General features: G+C 35.1%; 2 protein-coding genes across 2 annotated transcripts; one reads left to right on the forward strand and one right to left on the reverse strand.

The window, feature by feature from the left end:
• Window positions 1-1,786: 1,786 nt before the first annotated feature.
• LOC123902398 (cell division control protein 2 homolog D-like) lies at window positions 1,787-4,171 on the reverse strand. Its single transcript, XM_045952110.1, has 8 exons — window positions 4,015-4,171; window positions 3,526-3,770; window positions 3,285-3,426; window positions 3,104-3,165; window positions 2,891-3,002; window positions 2,520-2,613; window positions 2,203-2,417; window positions 1,787-2,103 (listed from the first exon to the last, which is right to left on the reverse strand). Exons 2-8 carry the CDS (start codon window positions 3,750-3,752, stop codon window positions 2,011-2,013), a joined length of 945 nt encoding a protein of 314 aa, XP_045808066.1. The 5' UTR covers window positions 3,753-3,770; window positions 4,015-4,171; the 3' UTR covers window positions 1,787-2,010.
• A 1,188-nt stretch (window positions 4,172-5,359) lies between these two features.
• Window positions 5,360-6,409, forward strand: LOC123902399 (cell number regulator 9-like). The gene is made up of 3 exons (XM_045952111.1): window positions 5,360-5,453; window positions 5,711-5,782; window positions 6,047-6,409. The coding sequence occupies exons 1-3, from the start codon at window positions 5,378-5,380 to the stop codon at window positions 6,313-6,315; spliced, it is 417 nt and encodes a 138-aa protein (XP_045808067.1). The 5' UTR covers window positions 5,360-5,377; the 3' UTR covers window positions 6,316-6,409.
• The last annotated feature ends 9,624 nt before the right edge of the window (window positions 6,410-16,033 follow it).

Genomic DNA, 16,033 nt, shown 5'->3' on the forward strand with positions numbered 1-16,033 from the left:
AGAAATTAGTAATATGGTTAGATGCAACTAACCTGATCCATATTTGAGTTGCATATATGCAATCCCTCAAAGTATGGATGACTGTTTCGTCTTCATTTCCACATATATGACAAATGGGTGAAATTCCCACTCCCCATCTGCTCCTGCGGTAGTTAGTCAGAAGGCGATCATGAGCGGTCAACCACATAAAAGTTTGAATTCTGTGTGGTCCTTTCCAATTCCAAATCCCTGTCCAGTCCCCATCTATATGGTGAACATTCTCCCGTTGCAAATCATAAGCACTATGAACAGTAAAATGTCGAGTATTTGTGTCTTTCCATCCTGTAGAGTCTGGCCCATCTGTGTCTCTAGGTGCAGGAAGGGCAACCAATTGGTTCACGATGTTGGTTGGCCAATTATCATTCAAGAAATTAAGATCCCAGTTTCCTTCATCTGTTAAAATATCTTTTACAACAAGAGTCGAATCAATCAGTTGGTTGGTAGCCCTCGTCATGAGAGAAGATCCATCAGGCACCCATCTATCCATCCAAAAGTTAGTGTGATTACCATCCCCTAACTGTAAAACCGTATACTGTTGGAATTGATCCCAAATACCTGTTAAGGCTTTCCATAGGGGCGAGTCACAAGGTTGAGAATTTATAGAAACCCGAAGATCCTTATTACGACCATACTATTTACTATTTAGTAATTTGGGTAAATAATTGTATAGCATTCTTATTTCCCAAATCACCAAATATTGTTTAGTCTATTTAATTTAATTGATAATTTGGATTGCTTCCAGTCTTCCACCATTATTCAAACTCAATTTTTTTGAATGATTTGTCGTTTAACTATAGCTCATTAACCATCGAGAGTTTATTATAACCACTTATTTAGTTTGGACCCAATTGAACAAGTCTAAGTAGAATTGGCATTCTCTACAAGATCGGCTTCCCAAAATATGAGGGAATGAGGAAAAGAAACAAAGAAGCAGGTTCATTTCAAGAGTAGTCTAAGCATGTGTTTGGATTTACGCAAAACCACAAGTGTGACTTCAAAAGTAATCTAAGCATGTGTTTGGATTTTCACAAAACCACAAGTGTGACCGCCGGCCATGTAGAACCTCTCAGCAGGTGCTTCAATGAATTGAACTCACATTGAAATCACACTGGTACTTGAGATCAATGAAAGCAACACATCCAATCCAAGCACACTGTAAAGTACAAAATCTCAAACCTATAGCAAACAAGTGTTGCTAGAAATCCAATTTCATAAACAATGAAGACTTGACTAAGCACCTAATCCATGAGGCAATATCAAGTCTCTCCTTGACTGGAAACTCTCAATCAAATATAAAAGCAGACAAATTATAGAATTGAAATCTTTACAGATTGATTTTGTTATGTTTTTATGATAGAGTTTGTTATGTTTTGTAGACGGAGAAATGTCAAGTAATAAGTCAAAAAGTGATGCTGTTTGCCAAGTTCTTCCCATTCTTTCTCATGGTCTTAGTTTGTGCATTACCCCACCATTTTGGTACACCTTAACTTGTACCATTATATCTCCCCGCCAATGGCACATATACTACATAACTATATATGGCAGAATTTTCATGACAGCAATGTTCAGTAACAAAAACACCAATGGCACATATACTGCATAACTGTGAAGTTGCATAAATATGGCAGCTTTTAAAAATGTGAATTTGCATAAATTCTTAATGAAGAAAACAAAAGCTTCAGTTAGAAAGAGTTGATCAACTGAAGGATAACTCAATCATCAAAACAGCAAGTAATAGTAAGATAAATTTCAGTTAAACAGAAAATTCACTTTTAATCAATCACCACAAAGTAGATATTAGGTCAGCACAGCTGTTAAGTGCAGGGGTTTATGTAACCCATGGATGAGAAATATGCTGGTAGAATACCAAAATAACACAGGAAATGTTAATCATCCTAAACAGATTTTGATATGCGCTCGAGAGAAGCATGATAAGAAGTAAGTTCCTACATCCAAATTAACATTTGTAACCTAAAGATTGGTCTTGTCCAGGTCATCAAAGTAAGGATGTTCCATTGCTTTCTTTGCAGAAATCCGCTTGGCAGGTTCATATTGCAGCATTTGCTGAAAACAAAATAGAGAACAAAAATCACATTATTATTATTAAAATAAAGAGTAATAGCAGTTAAGTTTAAGTGTTAACTAAGCAAGGGGATAAATTACAGCGAGTAGATCCAGTCCAGCATCTTCCAAAGTGGGAACAGCCTTTGAGAGATTTTGAGGGTTAGGGCTCCACTGAGGGTACTCATGCCAGTTCATTAGTTTACTAACACCTGGCCACATATCTTCATTAGGAGTCCCCAACAGCCTGAATATGTGGAGGAGTTGTTGCAGCTCAGAATCACCAGGAAATAGTGCTTGCTTGGTGACAAGTTCAGCTGTAATAATCAAAACAAAAATTAGATTAAAAACAACATGCTGCAAGATAAACAATTACTAAGAAATATCATTTCACTTGGTTGAACCAGATATATCCTTACCGAAAATGCACGCAACAGACCAAATATCCACAGCCATTGAGTAATGTGTAGCGCCCAAAAGGACTTCAGGTGCTCTATACCACAGGGTCAGTATCTGAAAATGACAAGTAATGCAATCAGCCGCATTATAAGATCACATACACCTTGAATGCAAAACTAACAAAGGGGAGAAACCATAAATCTATCTCTTTTTCACATCAACTTTGTCATGAATCATGATCCAATGTCAAGCCTCTTTGTCATGATCCAATGACAGGCACACATTTTATTATTAGCCTGCCAAGCCTAATGTACTATAACACATCCACCATTATAAACTAATATTTTCATTTCAAAAACTATCTAATCAAGCTCTGGAATATCTCTTTTACCTCATGAGTGTACTTCTTAAGAGGCACAGTAAATGCTCTAGCTAGTCCAAGATCAGCAATTTTGAGCATCATTGTTTTCCGGTCCATCAAGAGATTATGAGGCTTCAAATCCCTTCAATAATAGAGGTCCAATCTTAAGTAAGTGGATGTACATCATGTACTAGTAGTGACTAATCTATGAATCTATCTATTTGGCAAATAAATGAAGTATACCTGTGCAAGATTCCATGGCCATGGCAGAAAGCAACACCCTTACAAAGTTGGTACATCAAGCCCTGAAAAATCAAATTCACAAAATCATTAATTAATTGCATAATAACCTAATAACTACATTACAACAATAATCAATCAATTATAATTCCAATTCTGAAAAATTAATGGAAATAAACAGTACTTTGATGACTGGAGGTGGAATATTTTGTCCAGTTTGACGAAAAGTACGAATGAATTTCTTGAGATCAGTATCCATGTACTCAAAAACCAAGTACAGCACAGTTTTTCCTTCCTTGTTCTGACCTTGTTTCACATCCAATAACCTAATAGACAATTTTTTCACAAAGTTAACCTAATTTTACATTTTACATCTAATTCAAATTGTAATTATTTTACCCTAAAATAGCAGATAAGGCAAATACCTAACAACATGTGGATCACGAGAGAGCATTCTCAGAATGGAAACCTCGCGAAGAGTAGTAGGAGGAACACCTTCATCATCCTCATGAAGACGAGTCTTCTTAAGAGCAACGATCTTCCCGGTAGCTTTCTCTCTTGCTCTATAAACCTTCCCATACGTTCCTTCCCCAACTTTCTCTAGCTTCTCGAACGCCTCTTTCGCCGATAATACTACTCCTATTTTCTCCATCTCTCTCACGATATAGTTCTAAAGTCAAAGCAAAACATAAAACAAATCAAAATCAAAATTAAACAAAAATTCATATGCATAAATTAATCACAAACTTAATTCAACAAAATTCAAACATTGATATTTGAACAGATCGGGATCAATGCTATAACAATTGATAGGCGTAGAACAAATCAGAATTAAAACCTAATTCAGCATGAAATTGAATACACCAAGAGGAAAAATCAACACAGATACGCGAATTAGTAGATTGAATACAAACCTGGAAATGCGAAAATGTGAAATCGCGATCGAGAGAGGATTAGGGTTACTCTGAAAGTGGTTTTTGAAGAAATGAAGATGAAGATATTTTCTTACACGATTTATTTATATATAATAAGATAAATTAAATCGTTGAGCAACGGATACTTTCCTTTTGAATTTCAAATTCCGCTCCTCTGTTACGATGCTTCTTTGGTACTATTGGGCTGAAAAATTACACCCGTGGATAAAAACTATTAACACCACACGTTATTTTACTTACACCCCTGACCAATTTTTTCTAAAGATATGGGTCTTATAGGCCCAACCCACACTGCGCACATGAAACAGTCAATCTTGGGGTAATATATAATAGAATATGACATTGAAGCTTTAATCAATTGTGATGATGTGGCGTGGAAGCTACCTCAATGTAGTCTCAAAAGATAAACACATGGAGAGGGAACAAGATTTCATGTTGTTGAAATCCACACAGTTATCATATTGTTTTAGATCAGAATCGTCTGATCTAAAACATGTGGCCGAAATCAACATGTTTATCACACTGTACACATCATGGAACTCATTCAAACATAATACGGACTATCATTTGGAGAAGGAAGTACATTCCATGGCATAGAGTCCAAGCACCAAGCGTGAAGATCACAACACCATCTACGATGGTCAAGCGGTGTATATCCCTGAACCCATGTAGTACTATTATTTTTAAGACTTTTCGAAAGTGATAAAGTATCGTTGAATATATTTATATTCAATACCGTTTGTTACAAATAGTAAAAAAAATTGATTTTGATACTCAATAGTTTAGAGATGTTTAGAGATTAATTTTTAGAACTATACAGAAAATGGAGAAGTTTTTTTTTTTTTATCATAGTGAAAATCACTTTTCTCAAAAAAAAGTCAATTATTAAAAATGATTTTCTGAAATCTATAACAAATTTGCCCGGTATGATCTTGTCTTGCATAAATGATCTTATCTTTCAATCCTTAGGAGAAAGGGCCTAAAATATTGTTCCGGTCAAAGGGAACACAACTGAGTATATACTAGTAGAATAGAAAATTATGAAGACGGCCAAACGCAATTAATTAGTAATTAAGTCATGATTTACCAGACGGCATTGATATAATTAAGAAGCAAAAAGACAAATGACTAAGGTATGAAATGAAATCCATGTAGCATTCTGATTTGAGTTGAACAAGTCCTAATTCCTAAATCCTAACAAACACTTCAAAACAATTGATAACTGATGTTTCCAATGGATATTTGTATTTATATATAGACAAGACAACCCAAATTCTCTGAGATATGTCTGTGCAATCATTTGATTAACCGTGTTCTTTCATAGTTAAGGTTTCTGCTAAACATGAACATCTTTGGTCGTGCTTCCCCACCTAAATGGTCAGCTCAATTCTGTGGCTGTGGAGAAAACGCAGGAACATGTAAGATCAATCAATACATATAGTTAGACCACAATTTCTTTTCAGTTTTTTGCAAATTTGCAATGGTGCAGACACTCCTCGGGATTAGGCGTGTCCTGGTATCAGGCACACGTCTGTGTTGGACACTAACACGACCCTAACACTTATGATTATATTAAATATATCATTTTTCAAATTATTATTAGTGTAGACGTGTCAGCCGTCTATATGTCCATGCTTAAATGATTTATCTGTTATTGATATACAAAACATTGCAGGTTTGATAACTTGCTGTTTACCATGCATCACCTTTGGCCAAATTGCAGAAATTGTGGATGAAGGACGTAGTTGTAAGTACACAACATTAACATGCCAACTTTTTTTTTTTTTTTGTCTTTCACTGTCAATTTAATCTGGTTCGGGGGTCAGTTCTGACATCAAGTGGTTTCAGCCTCATCCCGATCGCAATTACTAGTGATCGAACCGTATTAACATGCCTACTTTGCTATACATATTCTGTACAAAATACTTGTATATTAGTAGAAATTGTGAAATTACTAATTAATTACATGTTTATTAATTCTTTGGTGGTTTTGAAAAATTAATTAATGCAGCTTGTGCTGTGCAAGGATGTGTGTACGGATTACTGATGACAATTACATGTCACTGGCTATACTCATGCATGTACAGAGAGAAACTGAGATCAAAGTTTGGTTTACCAGCTGAACCATGTTGTGATTGCTGTGTCCATTTTTGTTGTGATGCATGTGCCTTATGTCAAGAACATGCTGAACTTAAAGCAAGAGGTTTTGACCCTTCTAGAGGTTGGATTGGACCACCAAATGCTCCTCCACCTCATATGCCTCCCACCATGTTTCGTTGATCCATTTGCTCTGTGTCATAGTCATGAAATCTCCAATTTTCTTTGGAGCACCCCACTTTCGAATGCTTATTACTCTTCAATAATTAATCCTAAATATAAGAGACAGTTATGTCAATAAAATTGAATGTATTCAATTTAAATTTAAACTATACACATGAATTTTTATGCACCAAATTGTCTCTTATATTTAAGACTAGATAAGTATTTGTTAGGAACTTGATAATGTACTTTATTTTATTACAATATATCACTTAAATATTCAAATGAGTAATCTTGTTTTATCCAAAGATTTTTTATTAAAAATAATATTCATTCAATTAAATTGATAGAATACATCGAATAATATAAATTTAAAATTGCTAAAAATTAAAAAGGATAAATCTGTGAACAAACCCACAACAACCATGTTAATAGCATATAACAACAAATATCTACAAATGTGATAAAATCTATAAATATGATGAAATTGAATTGCTCGAAATACCCACACTTCCGAGTCTGCAATGCTAACGACGCCAAAGTCATTATATGCGCTGATGGGTCAAAAATATCGTAGAACTACACGTCGAAAATATTGTAGAACTACATGTTGAAAGAAAAATGTATTCGGATGCAAATCAATTTTTCTTACGTATAATACTATTGTAGTTAGACTCACACTATAAGTGTGGAGAAGGAGAATTGGGGTACCTTCAATAATATTCCTAGTACCTAGTATCATTGAACTACCCTTGCTAACCATTATTTTATGTTATTTTTTTACTCAACAAACCAAAATTTTGTAGAAGGTAAAAAAAAAGTTTTTGAACCAAATAAATATTAATCGTGATCATACGCCACATTCTCCGAAGATTGAGAACTAGAAGTCTCACTGTTAGAAATAATATAAAATTATTGATATGGCTCTATCCTAACACCTTAAGGTTTTGGGATAATCGGTTAGTTGACATGGTATCAGAGCCTATCAGGTCTATCGTTGGGCTTCCGACATCGTTCACGCTTCAGGCCCATTGGGCCGGGCTGAAACGTGAGGGGGTGTGTTAGCGGCCAACACTCAGTGGGATTTAGTCCCACATCGGATAGATAGGACTCTTGAGAAGAGTTTATAAAGAGGAGGCAATCCTCACCTTACAAGCCGGTTTTGTAAGGATGAGTTAGGCCTCGATATTCGTTACACTCACATTGGTTAGAGATATGGTATAGATAGCCTTTGTAAGGGTACTGCAAACCTCAACTCTCGAGCTAGCTTTTGTAGTTGAGTATATGTCTCCCAAATTCTAATATAGTATTAGAGTCTATCCTAGATCCATTTGTTGTTTGTTGTGGAGACCTCCCATATTTTGGTCATCCGTTGTTGTTGATTCCACGTTCCAGTTTGTTTAGTCATGGACGTGAGGGGGTGTGTTAGAAGTCTCACATTGGCTAGAGATATGACATACATAGATTGTCAAATAACCGATTATCCCAAAACCTTAAGGTGTTAGGATAGAGCCATATCAATGATTTTATATTATTTCTAACACGCCCCCTCACGCAAGAGCCCACTTGGGCTTGAAGCGTGGATAATGCATAGGCCCACCTACCATATGCTTAAATTCCACTTTTTAATTAGAAAGTGAGGGGAGCGGGGATCGAACTCTAGACCACTTAGTCATAGAAGCTCCGATACCATGTCAACTAACCGATTATCCCAAAACCTTAAGGTGTTAGGATAGAGCCATATCAATAATTTTATATTATTTCTAACATAGATAGCTTTATAAGCAGGGGCGGACCCACATATGTATGAGAGGGTGCAGCTGCACCCCCTGGATTTTCATAATTTATACCAATAATCTTCATTTATTAATATTTGCAACCGCTCAGTTTTTTATTTTGCACCTGATTTGCAACCGTTCAAATCAATTGCACACACAACCCAACATTTCCTAACACGGCCCATTCACTGTCCATCTGCTGTTTCGCCCATCCTTTAATTCTCGTGAATTTTAATTTCCATTTTCTTTTATTAATTTTCCTAACACACGATCCACTGATCTCAGTCACAAAGAAAGAACTACTACCACAGAGGCAGATTGGCTTATGTTTAAAATGGTCACAAATATATAGTATAGTGCATAATCTAAGTGGTAAATATTATAGTTTTAATTTTTCAAAAAATAATGAAAGGTAGAAAATTCATGTGCTCATATAAAAAAAAACAGTTTCTTTTTCTTTTGTGAAATAATTTAGTGACCACAATTTTACTTTTTTAAATAAATAAGTAGGTAATTTTGAATTCAAACTCTACCTTCTACATGTTACAATTTCACCTCTTTATATTTTATTTCATCACCCTCATTATTATTCATATTACTTCATTCGTTCCAAAAATATAAGTTACTTTGGCCAAATTACACAAATTAAGAAATGTAATTAATGTTGTATGAAAAAGAGAAATTATGAGTTAGTTTACAAAATTGTTCTTCATTAATGGTATAGGAAAGATAAATTGAATAATTGAAAAAATAGAGAGTAATAAATAATTAAGGGTATAATAATAAAAATAACATTAAATGTTTGATTGGTAATATAAAGTGATTTATAATTTGACACAAATTTTTTCTCAAAGTGACTTACATCAGGGAGTAATATATTAGTGATTATACAATAAGAGTTAATTAACTACAATTAGAATTAAAATTGAAATTTTGGGTCAAAGAATCGGGTCAAAGAATCGATCCAAAGTCGCATGTTAAAAGTAATTAATTAATTCATACATTTCCTATAAAAGTAATTAATTCACTAGACTAGCAAATTATTGATGAATATAGAAAATATATTGCATAACATATTACTTTAGTTTTTTTTTTTGACTAAACATATAACTTTAGTTATAAATTGTAGAATTTATTTGTTGTGTTTGCTTTAAAATTTAAATAAGGAGAATCATTGGTTTGACAAATCTAAACTCGGTTGAATTGAACCAAACTAACATAATTTTTATAGGTTTAGTCCAAACTTCATATGAAAATATTACAATTTTTATAGGTTTAGTCCAAACTTCATATGAAAATATTACAAAAATTAAACCGACTATTTTTTTTATTAGTTCATAGTTTTTACTTTCAAAAAGTTGAACCAAACCGACTTATTACACCCTATAAATTAAATTTTAAAAAAAAATGTTTGGTGTATACCAATATGCGTATATACTCCTTTAGAGAGAAAATGTGATGTTTAATGTATATGAAAGAATAAAATATGTTTAAATATCATAGTTATAAATTTTAATATTCTGCACCCCTAATCTAGGGTCCTGGCTCCGCCACTTATAAGGGTAGTGCAAACCTCAACTCTCAAACTAGCTTTTGTGGTTGAGTATAGGCTTCTCAAATTCTAATATCATATCTGAATCTCATTAATGTTGGATTGTAAGCTAAGCAGCTAAGCAGGCCTGGCTTGCCAAGCCCACAGGCGTGCGCGCGCAGGTTGGCTTGAACCAACTAGTTGCTTGTTGTTCAAGCTAGTGTTAAATCTCCTTGTATACTTGCCTATATAAGGTGCATTGCCTTATGTGAATAATAGAGAACACCATTTTACCTAACATTTGGTATCAGTGAGCCCACAAGGGTCCTGATAACTGCAAATCGCAGATTTTGCAAATTCAGTTACAATTCCGTTACAAACCGTTACAAATCGCTCTTCCCAAACTTCATCTTCTTCCTCGAATGATCGCTTTCTTTTGCCCTCTAATGGCTGATTCTGATTATCTTCGTCCATCAATTCCAAAGTTTGATGGACACTATGATCATTGGGCAATGCTTATGGAAAACTTGCTTCGATCGAAAGAATATTGGTCCCTAATTGAAGATGGCATCATTGTTGCGCCTGCAAACGCAACTGCAGAACAAAGACAACTTGCAGCGGAAAGCAAACTCAAAGATCTGAAGGCCAAGAACTTTCTCTTTCAATCAATTGAAAGATCAATCTTGGAAACTATTCTTGAACGCAACACAGCTCGTGACATTTGGGAATCAATGCGCAAGAAATATCAAGGTTCGACCAAAGTGAAGAGGGCTCAGCTTCAAGCATTGCGAAAGGAATTTGAAATCTTGCAGATGAAAGATAATGAGTCTGTAAGTGATTTTTTCTCAAGAACTTTAGCAATTGCAAACAAGATGAGTGCTTCAGGTGAAACCTTGACTCAGACTATAGTTGTAGAAAAGGTGTTGCGATCCATGAGTGAAAAATTCAATTACGTTGTGTGTTCCATAGAAGAGTCTAATGATGTCACCACCCTTACAATTGATGAATTACAAAGCAGCTTGTTGGTCCATGAAAAAAGAATGAAGCCTACCCTAGTGAAAGATGAAGAACAGGCCTTGCAGGCTTCACATGGTAGAGGTGGGGGTAGGGGGAGAGGAAGAAACGGTTCAAGAGGTGGAAGAGGCAGAGGTAGACAACAAAGTAGAGAGCTTGTTGAGTGTTACAGATGCCACAAGCTTGGACATTACCAGAGTGAATGTCCAACTTGGGAAGAAGCAAACTATGCAGAGTTTGATGAACATGGTGAAGTCTTGCTTATGGCGCAAGAAAAGCTTAAAGAACCAGTCAAAAGTGAATTGAAAGATGAGATCTGGTTTCTTGATTCTGGCTGCAGCAATCATATGGTTGGAAAGAAAGAATGGCTGTTTGAATTTGATTCAGAGTTTAGAGAAACTGTGAAATTGGGTGACAATTCAAGAATGCAAGTCATGGGAAAGGGCAATTTGAGATTGCAAATTGGAGGAATAGTGCATGTCATCACTAGTGTGTATTATCTTCCTGAGTTGAAGAATAATCTGCTGAGTATTGGCCAATTACAACAAAAAAACTTGACAATTGTCTTCTCCAATAACAGTTGCAAGGTGTATCATGAAAGCAGAGGTTTGCTTATGTCCACTGAGATGTCAGCTAATAGAATGTACATGATACATGCTTCAGTGATCACTCCAATGTGCTTCAAGACTACAAGTTCAGATCTTACACAACTGTGGCATTGCAGATATGGCCACTTGAATCTTAAAGGGTTGAATATTTTAGCAAAGAAATCCATGGTTAAGGGATTGCCTGCTTTACAAGAAACTGCAGAAACTTGTGAAAGCTGCATTATAGGCAAGCAACATAGGGATTCTATTCCTAAAACTTCAAATTGGAGAGCTACAGAAAGACTTCAATTGATACACTCTGACATCTGTGGCCCTATCAACCCTACATCAAATGGAGGAAGCAGGTACTTCATTACCTTCACTGATGATTTTAGCAGGAAAACATGGACCTATCCTCTCATAGAAAAATCTAGTGCACTATCTACTTTCAAAAAATTCAAAGCAATAGTAGAAAAAGAGTCAAGTTGTCAAATTGAATGTCTAAGAACTGATAGAGGAGGTGAATTCACTTCAAATGAATTTAATGATTTTTGCAGTCAACATGGAATCAAAAGGCAACTCACTGCAGCCTACACTCCACAGCAGAATGGAGTATCTGAGAGAAAGAATAGAACTATTCTGAATATGGTCAGGAGTATGTTGACTGAGAGAGGGGTACCTAAGAGATTTTGGCCTGAAGCAGTCATTTGGGCAACATATGTGTTGAATAGAAGTCCAACCATGTCAGTGAAGGAAGTAACACCAGAAGAGGCTTGGAGTAAAGTGAAGCCAGCAGTTCACTACTTCAAGATCTTTGGTTGTGTGGCCTATGCACATGTATCTGACACTCAAAGGAAGAAATTAGATTCAAAAAGCATTAAGTGTATTCATCTTGGTGTGAGTGAAGAATCAAAAGCATACAAACTTTATGATCCAGCCAATAAAAGGATAATTGTTAGCAGGGATGTAATCTTTGATGAGTCAAAAGGATGGGAAATGAAAGACAATAAGCCTGCAAAGGCTCAAGCAACTGATCTAGATGATATTGAAGCTCTAAGCAACAATGATGAAAAAGATCAAGTGAGTAATGATGGGCCAATGGAGGTTGGAGAAAGCAGCCAACAAAGTCCTGATGTTGAACATGTTAGTGACACTGAAAGTTCTGATGAAGATCTACATGGTAATCCCATTATCTCTCCCAGACCAAGGAGACCACCTGGTTGGATGAGAGACTATGTGACTGGACAAGAGCAAATTGAGGATGATGGTTTGCACAATTTAGCTGTTTTCTGCAATGATGATCCTGACACATATGAAGAAGCTGCAAAGTATGAAGTGTGGAGAAAAGCAATGGATCAAGAAATTGAAGCCATTGAAAAGAATGGAACCTGGGAATTGACTGAATTACCAGAAGGAAGTAAAAGAATTGGAGTGAAATGGATCTTCAAAACTAAATACAATGAGAATGGAAAGGTTGAGAAGTATAAGGCTAGACTAGTAGCTAAAGGTTACAGTCAGCAGCATGGTGTTGATTACAGAGAGGTTTTTGCACCTGTTGCCAGATGGGATACAATAAGGTGTATATTGGCCTAATCTGCTAGCAAGGGATGGAAAGTGTATCAGCTTGATGTAAAGAGTGCTTTCTTACATGGTGAATTGACTGAAGATGTGTATGTTGAGCAGCCATGTGGCTACCAGACCAATGATAAGTATAAGGTGTACAAGCTCAAAAAGGCCTTATATGGCTTGAAGCAGGCTCCCAGGGCTTGGTACAGCAAGATTGAGTCATACTTTGTGCAGGAATCATTCACCAAATGTCCATATGAGCACACTCTTTTTATCAAACATGAAAAAGAAGGAAAAATTCTGATAGTAAGTCTATATGTTGATGATCTGATATACACAGGTAATGATGAGGAGATGTTTGAGAGTTTCAAAAGATCAATGAAAAGCAAGTTTGCAATGACAGATTTAGGGAGGATGAGGTATTTTTTGGGTGTTGAAATCAAACAAGCTGAAAATGGGATATTCATCTATCAACAAAAATATGCTCAAGATATATTGATGAGGTTTGGTATGGAGAATTGTAACAAAGTATGCAGTCCAATTGTCACTGGCTGCAAGTTAACAAAGAATGAAGGTGGGAAGCTTGTTGATGCTACTGAATATAGGCAAATGATAGGTTGTCTAATGTATCTTTTGGCCACAAGACCTGATCTTGCCTTCTCTGTATGTTTAGTAGCAAGATATATGGATAGGCCTACTGAACTACATTTGGCTGCTGTGAAAAGGATTCTGAGGTATCTGAAGGGTACAATCAATTTAGGGATATTGTACAAAAAGAATCAAGGTGAATTGAAACTGCAAGGCTGGACAGATTCTGACTATGCAGGTGATTTGGATGACAGAAAATCCACATCTGGATATGTGTTCATGTATGGAAATGGACCAATCTCATGGTCTTCAAAAAAACAAGCTATAGTGACTCTTTCCACTACTGAAGCTGAGTTTGTAGCTGCAGCATCTAGTGCCTGTCAAGCAGTATGGCTGAGAAGGATACTTGATCAACTTGGTCAAGCACAGGTGGGAGAAACTGTGATACTTTGTGATAACAGCTCTTCCATTAAGCTGTCAAAGAATCCAGTTTTACATGGCAAATGCAAGCACATAGATGTTAGATACCACTTTCTGAGGGATCTTACCAAAGAGAAGATTGTTGAGTTGGAGCACTGTAGCACTCAAGATCAAGTTGCAGACATTATGACCAAGGCACTAAAGCTTGAGAGCTTTTGTAAATTGAGAGATAGACTTAGCATTTGTGATGTCATTACTGTTGTTTAGAATTTGTAATTCATACTTGTATTAGAGGTTTAGCTTAAGGGAGGGTTTGTTGGATTGTAAGCTAAGCAGCTAAGCAGGCCTGGCTTGCCAAGCCCACAGGCGTGCGCGCGCAGGTTGGCTTGAACCAACTAGTTGCTTGTTGTTCAAGCTAGTGTTAAATCTCCTTGTATACTTGCCTATATAAGGTGCATTGCCTTATGTGAATAATAGAGAACACCATTTTACCTAACAATTAACACATCTCGTAAACAATTGAATGATCAGTAACCTAGTAACCTGAAAGGATGAACAAAAATTGTGTTTTAAGAGTATGGTCAGTCTTATTTATATTTTTGGAAAATGCTAATACATCGAAAATTGTTGCATAATTAAGGAACCCGAATATAATAAAAATACATTAAAAGTTATGTAGTCAATGTTAATAAAATAAAAAAGATGAGGTATTCATTGCAAAATTTACCACTTTTGTGAGTTAGCATAACCGTTTTTTTTTTCCTCTCAAATTCCCTTCACACATACACTTTAATATATCTTTATTTCCTTGTTTTGGGTACATTATTATTTTTTTTTAACAAGCCAAAATGAAATATATATATATATATATACACTAAAGTAAATAGTCTACGTAGCACATTGGGTACATTATTATATACTCATTCAATCTTAAAATATAAGGGAAAATTGGTCAAAAATAGTTGATGTACTATATTTTGTCCAAATACATCAAATTTTTTTGACCAATTTTTCCTTATATTTTGGGACGGATGGAGTATCTATTATATATGTATAGTTGGTGTTTTTAAAATTTTGAAAGAAATAACAAACTCTATTTAGAGAAATAGATATAAAAAGTATAGAGTCAGGATCCGTTGACACCAGGTGTCAAAGTTTATATTGACACCAAATCTCATCCATTTATTTTTATTTGATCTAATGGCTCAATTTCATTCACTTAATATCTAATTTGTCAAAAAAAAATCAGCTAAAACAAATCAAATGATATCTAACAAATCTTATCTTTCCTTTTGTGAAATAAAGAAAACAATTCATCTTCTTCCCTACTCCAAATTCATTCCCTCTCTCAACAAGCTTCGTAAACAAGTATCATGATTATAACAAAAATTTCGATGGCATGATAATGGCTTTGAAAAATCTCAGTAAAAAAGAATGAGTATGAAATCCATAAAATTAACAAAAGTTTGAGTTCCCAAATCTTTCATACTATAATATAACTATAAAACTAGTGACAATCTTCCACCTGTAAAATTATAAAGATTGGTATCCATGGATGTGATTTTGATATAAAATATTTGGAGATTAAAGTTGTGATTTTTTTTTGTTGTTATTAATCTATGTCGATGGAAACCTGATGAAATCTTTGATATCAATTAATTGGAGCCATTCAAAAAATTAAATTAAATCTTAATTGGAAAAATAATAAAGGAGTGATTTGGTGGATTAAATAGCATGTGATATTTTAAGTGATCATGTATTAGCCTTTGGATTATAAAAAATCAATGGTTAATATTTGGTGTCAAACTTTTATTTGACACCAGGTGTTAACGGATCTCGACTCAAAAGTATATAGTAAATTTCACATTATTAAAAACAAATTCACTACTAAAATTTTAAGTTTTTTTTTAATTTATTTATTCCCAAAATGGAGATCCAAAATTCTTAAAAGGAATGGGAGTATCCTAAGGATTCATATGTTGTCAAAACTTCCACTTTCCCATACGTGGGTCATTGCCAAATTGCCACAAACAAAACATGGTGGGAATGGGAACAATTCCTTCACCATCCTTCCCTTTGTTTCCACTTTCCTTATGTGTCATGTCATTAGGGATGGCAATGGTAAGGTATCAGTAGGATAGTACTCATCTTCATATCTGCGGATTGAAAAAATGCTCATACCCATCCCCATATCCGTGTGGGTAATAACTTTTGCCCCTATCCCCATACCCTATGGGTACGTAGGTACTCATACC

This window comes from Trifolium pratense, linkage group LG1 (assembly GCF_020283565.1).
Source record: "Trifolium pratense cultivar HEN17-A07 linkage group LG1, ARS_RC_1.1, whole genome shotgun sequence".
In the NCBI taxonomy this organism is placed as follows: Eukaryota; Viridiplantae; Streptophyta; class Magnoliopsida; order Fabales; family Fabaceae; genus Trifolium; species Trifolium pratense.

Bases quoted from the DNA above. Each gene is read 5' to 3' on its own strand.
- LOC123902398 (XM_045952110.1), bottom strand. From the start codon at position 3,752: ATGGAGAAAATAGGAGTAGTATTATCGGCGAAAGAGGCGTTCGAGAAG. The intron at 2,418-2,519 runs GTAAGGATATAT...TGATTATTACAG, and splicing joins GTCTGTTGCGTGCATTTTCG to CTGAACTTGTCACCAAGCAA. The intron at 2,104-2,202 runs GTAATTTATCCC...TTTTGTTTTCAG, and splicing joins CTGGACTGGATCTACTCGCT to CAAATGCTGCAATATGAACC.
- LOC123902399 (XM_045952111.1), top strand. From the start codon at position 5,378: ATGAACATCTTTGGTCGTGCTTCCCCACCTAAATGGTCAGCTCAATTC. The intron at 5,454-5,710 runs GTAAGATCAATC...AAAACATTGCAG, and splicing joins TGGAGAAAACGCAGGAACAT to GTTTGATAACTTGCTGTTTA. The intron at 5,783-6,046 runs GTAAGTACACAA...TAATTAATGCAG, and splicing joins TGTGGATGAAGGACGTAGTT to CTTGTGCTGTGCAAGGATGT.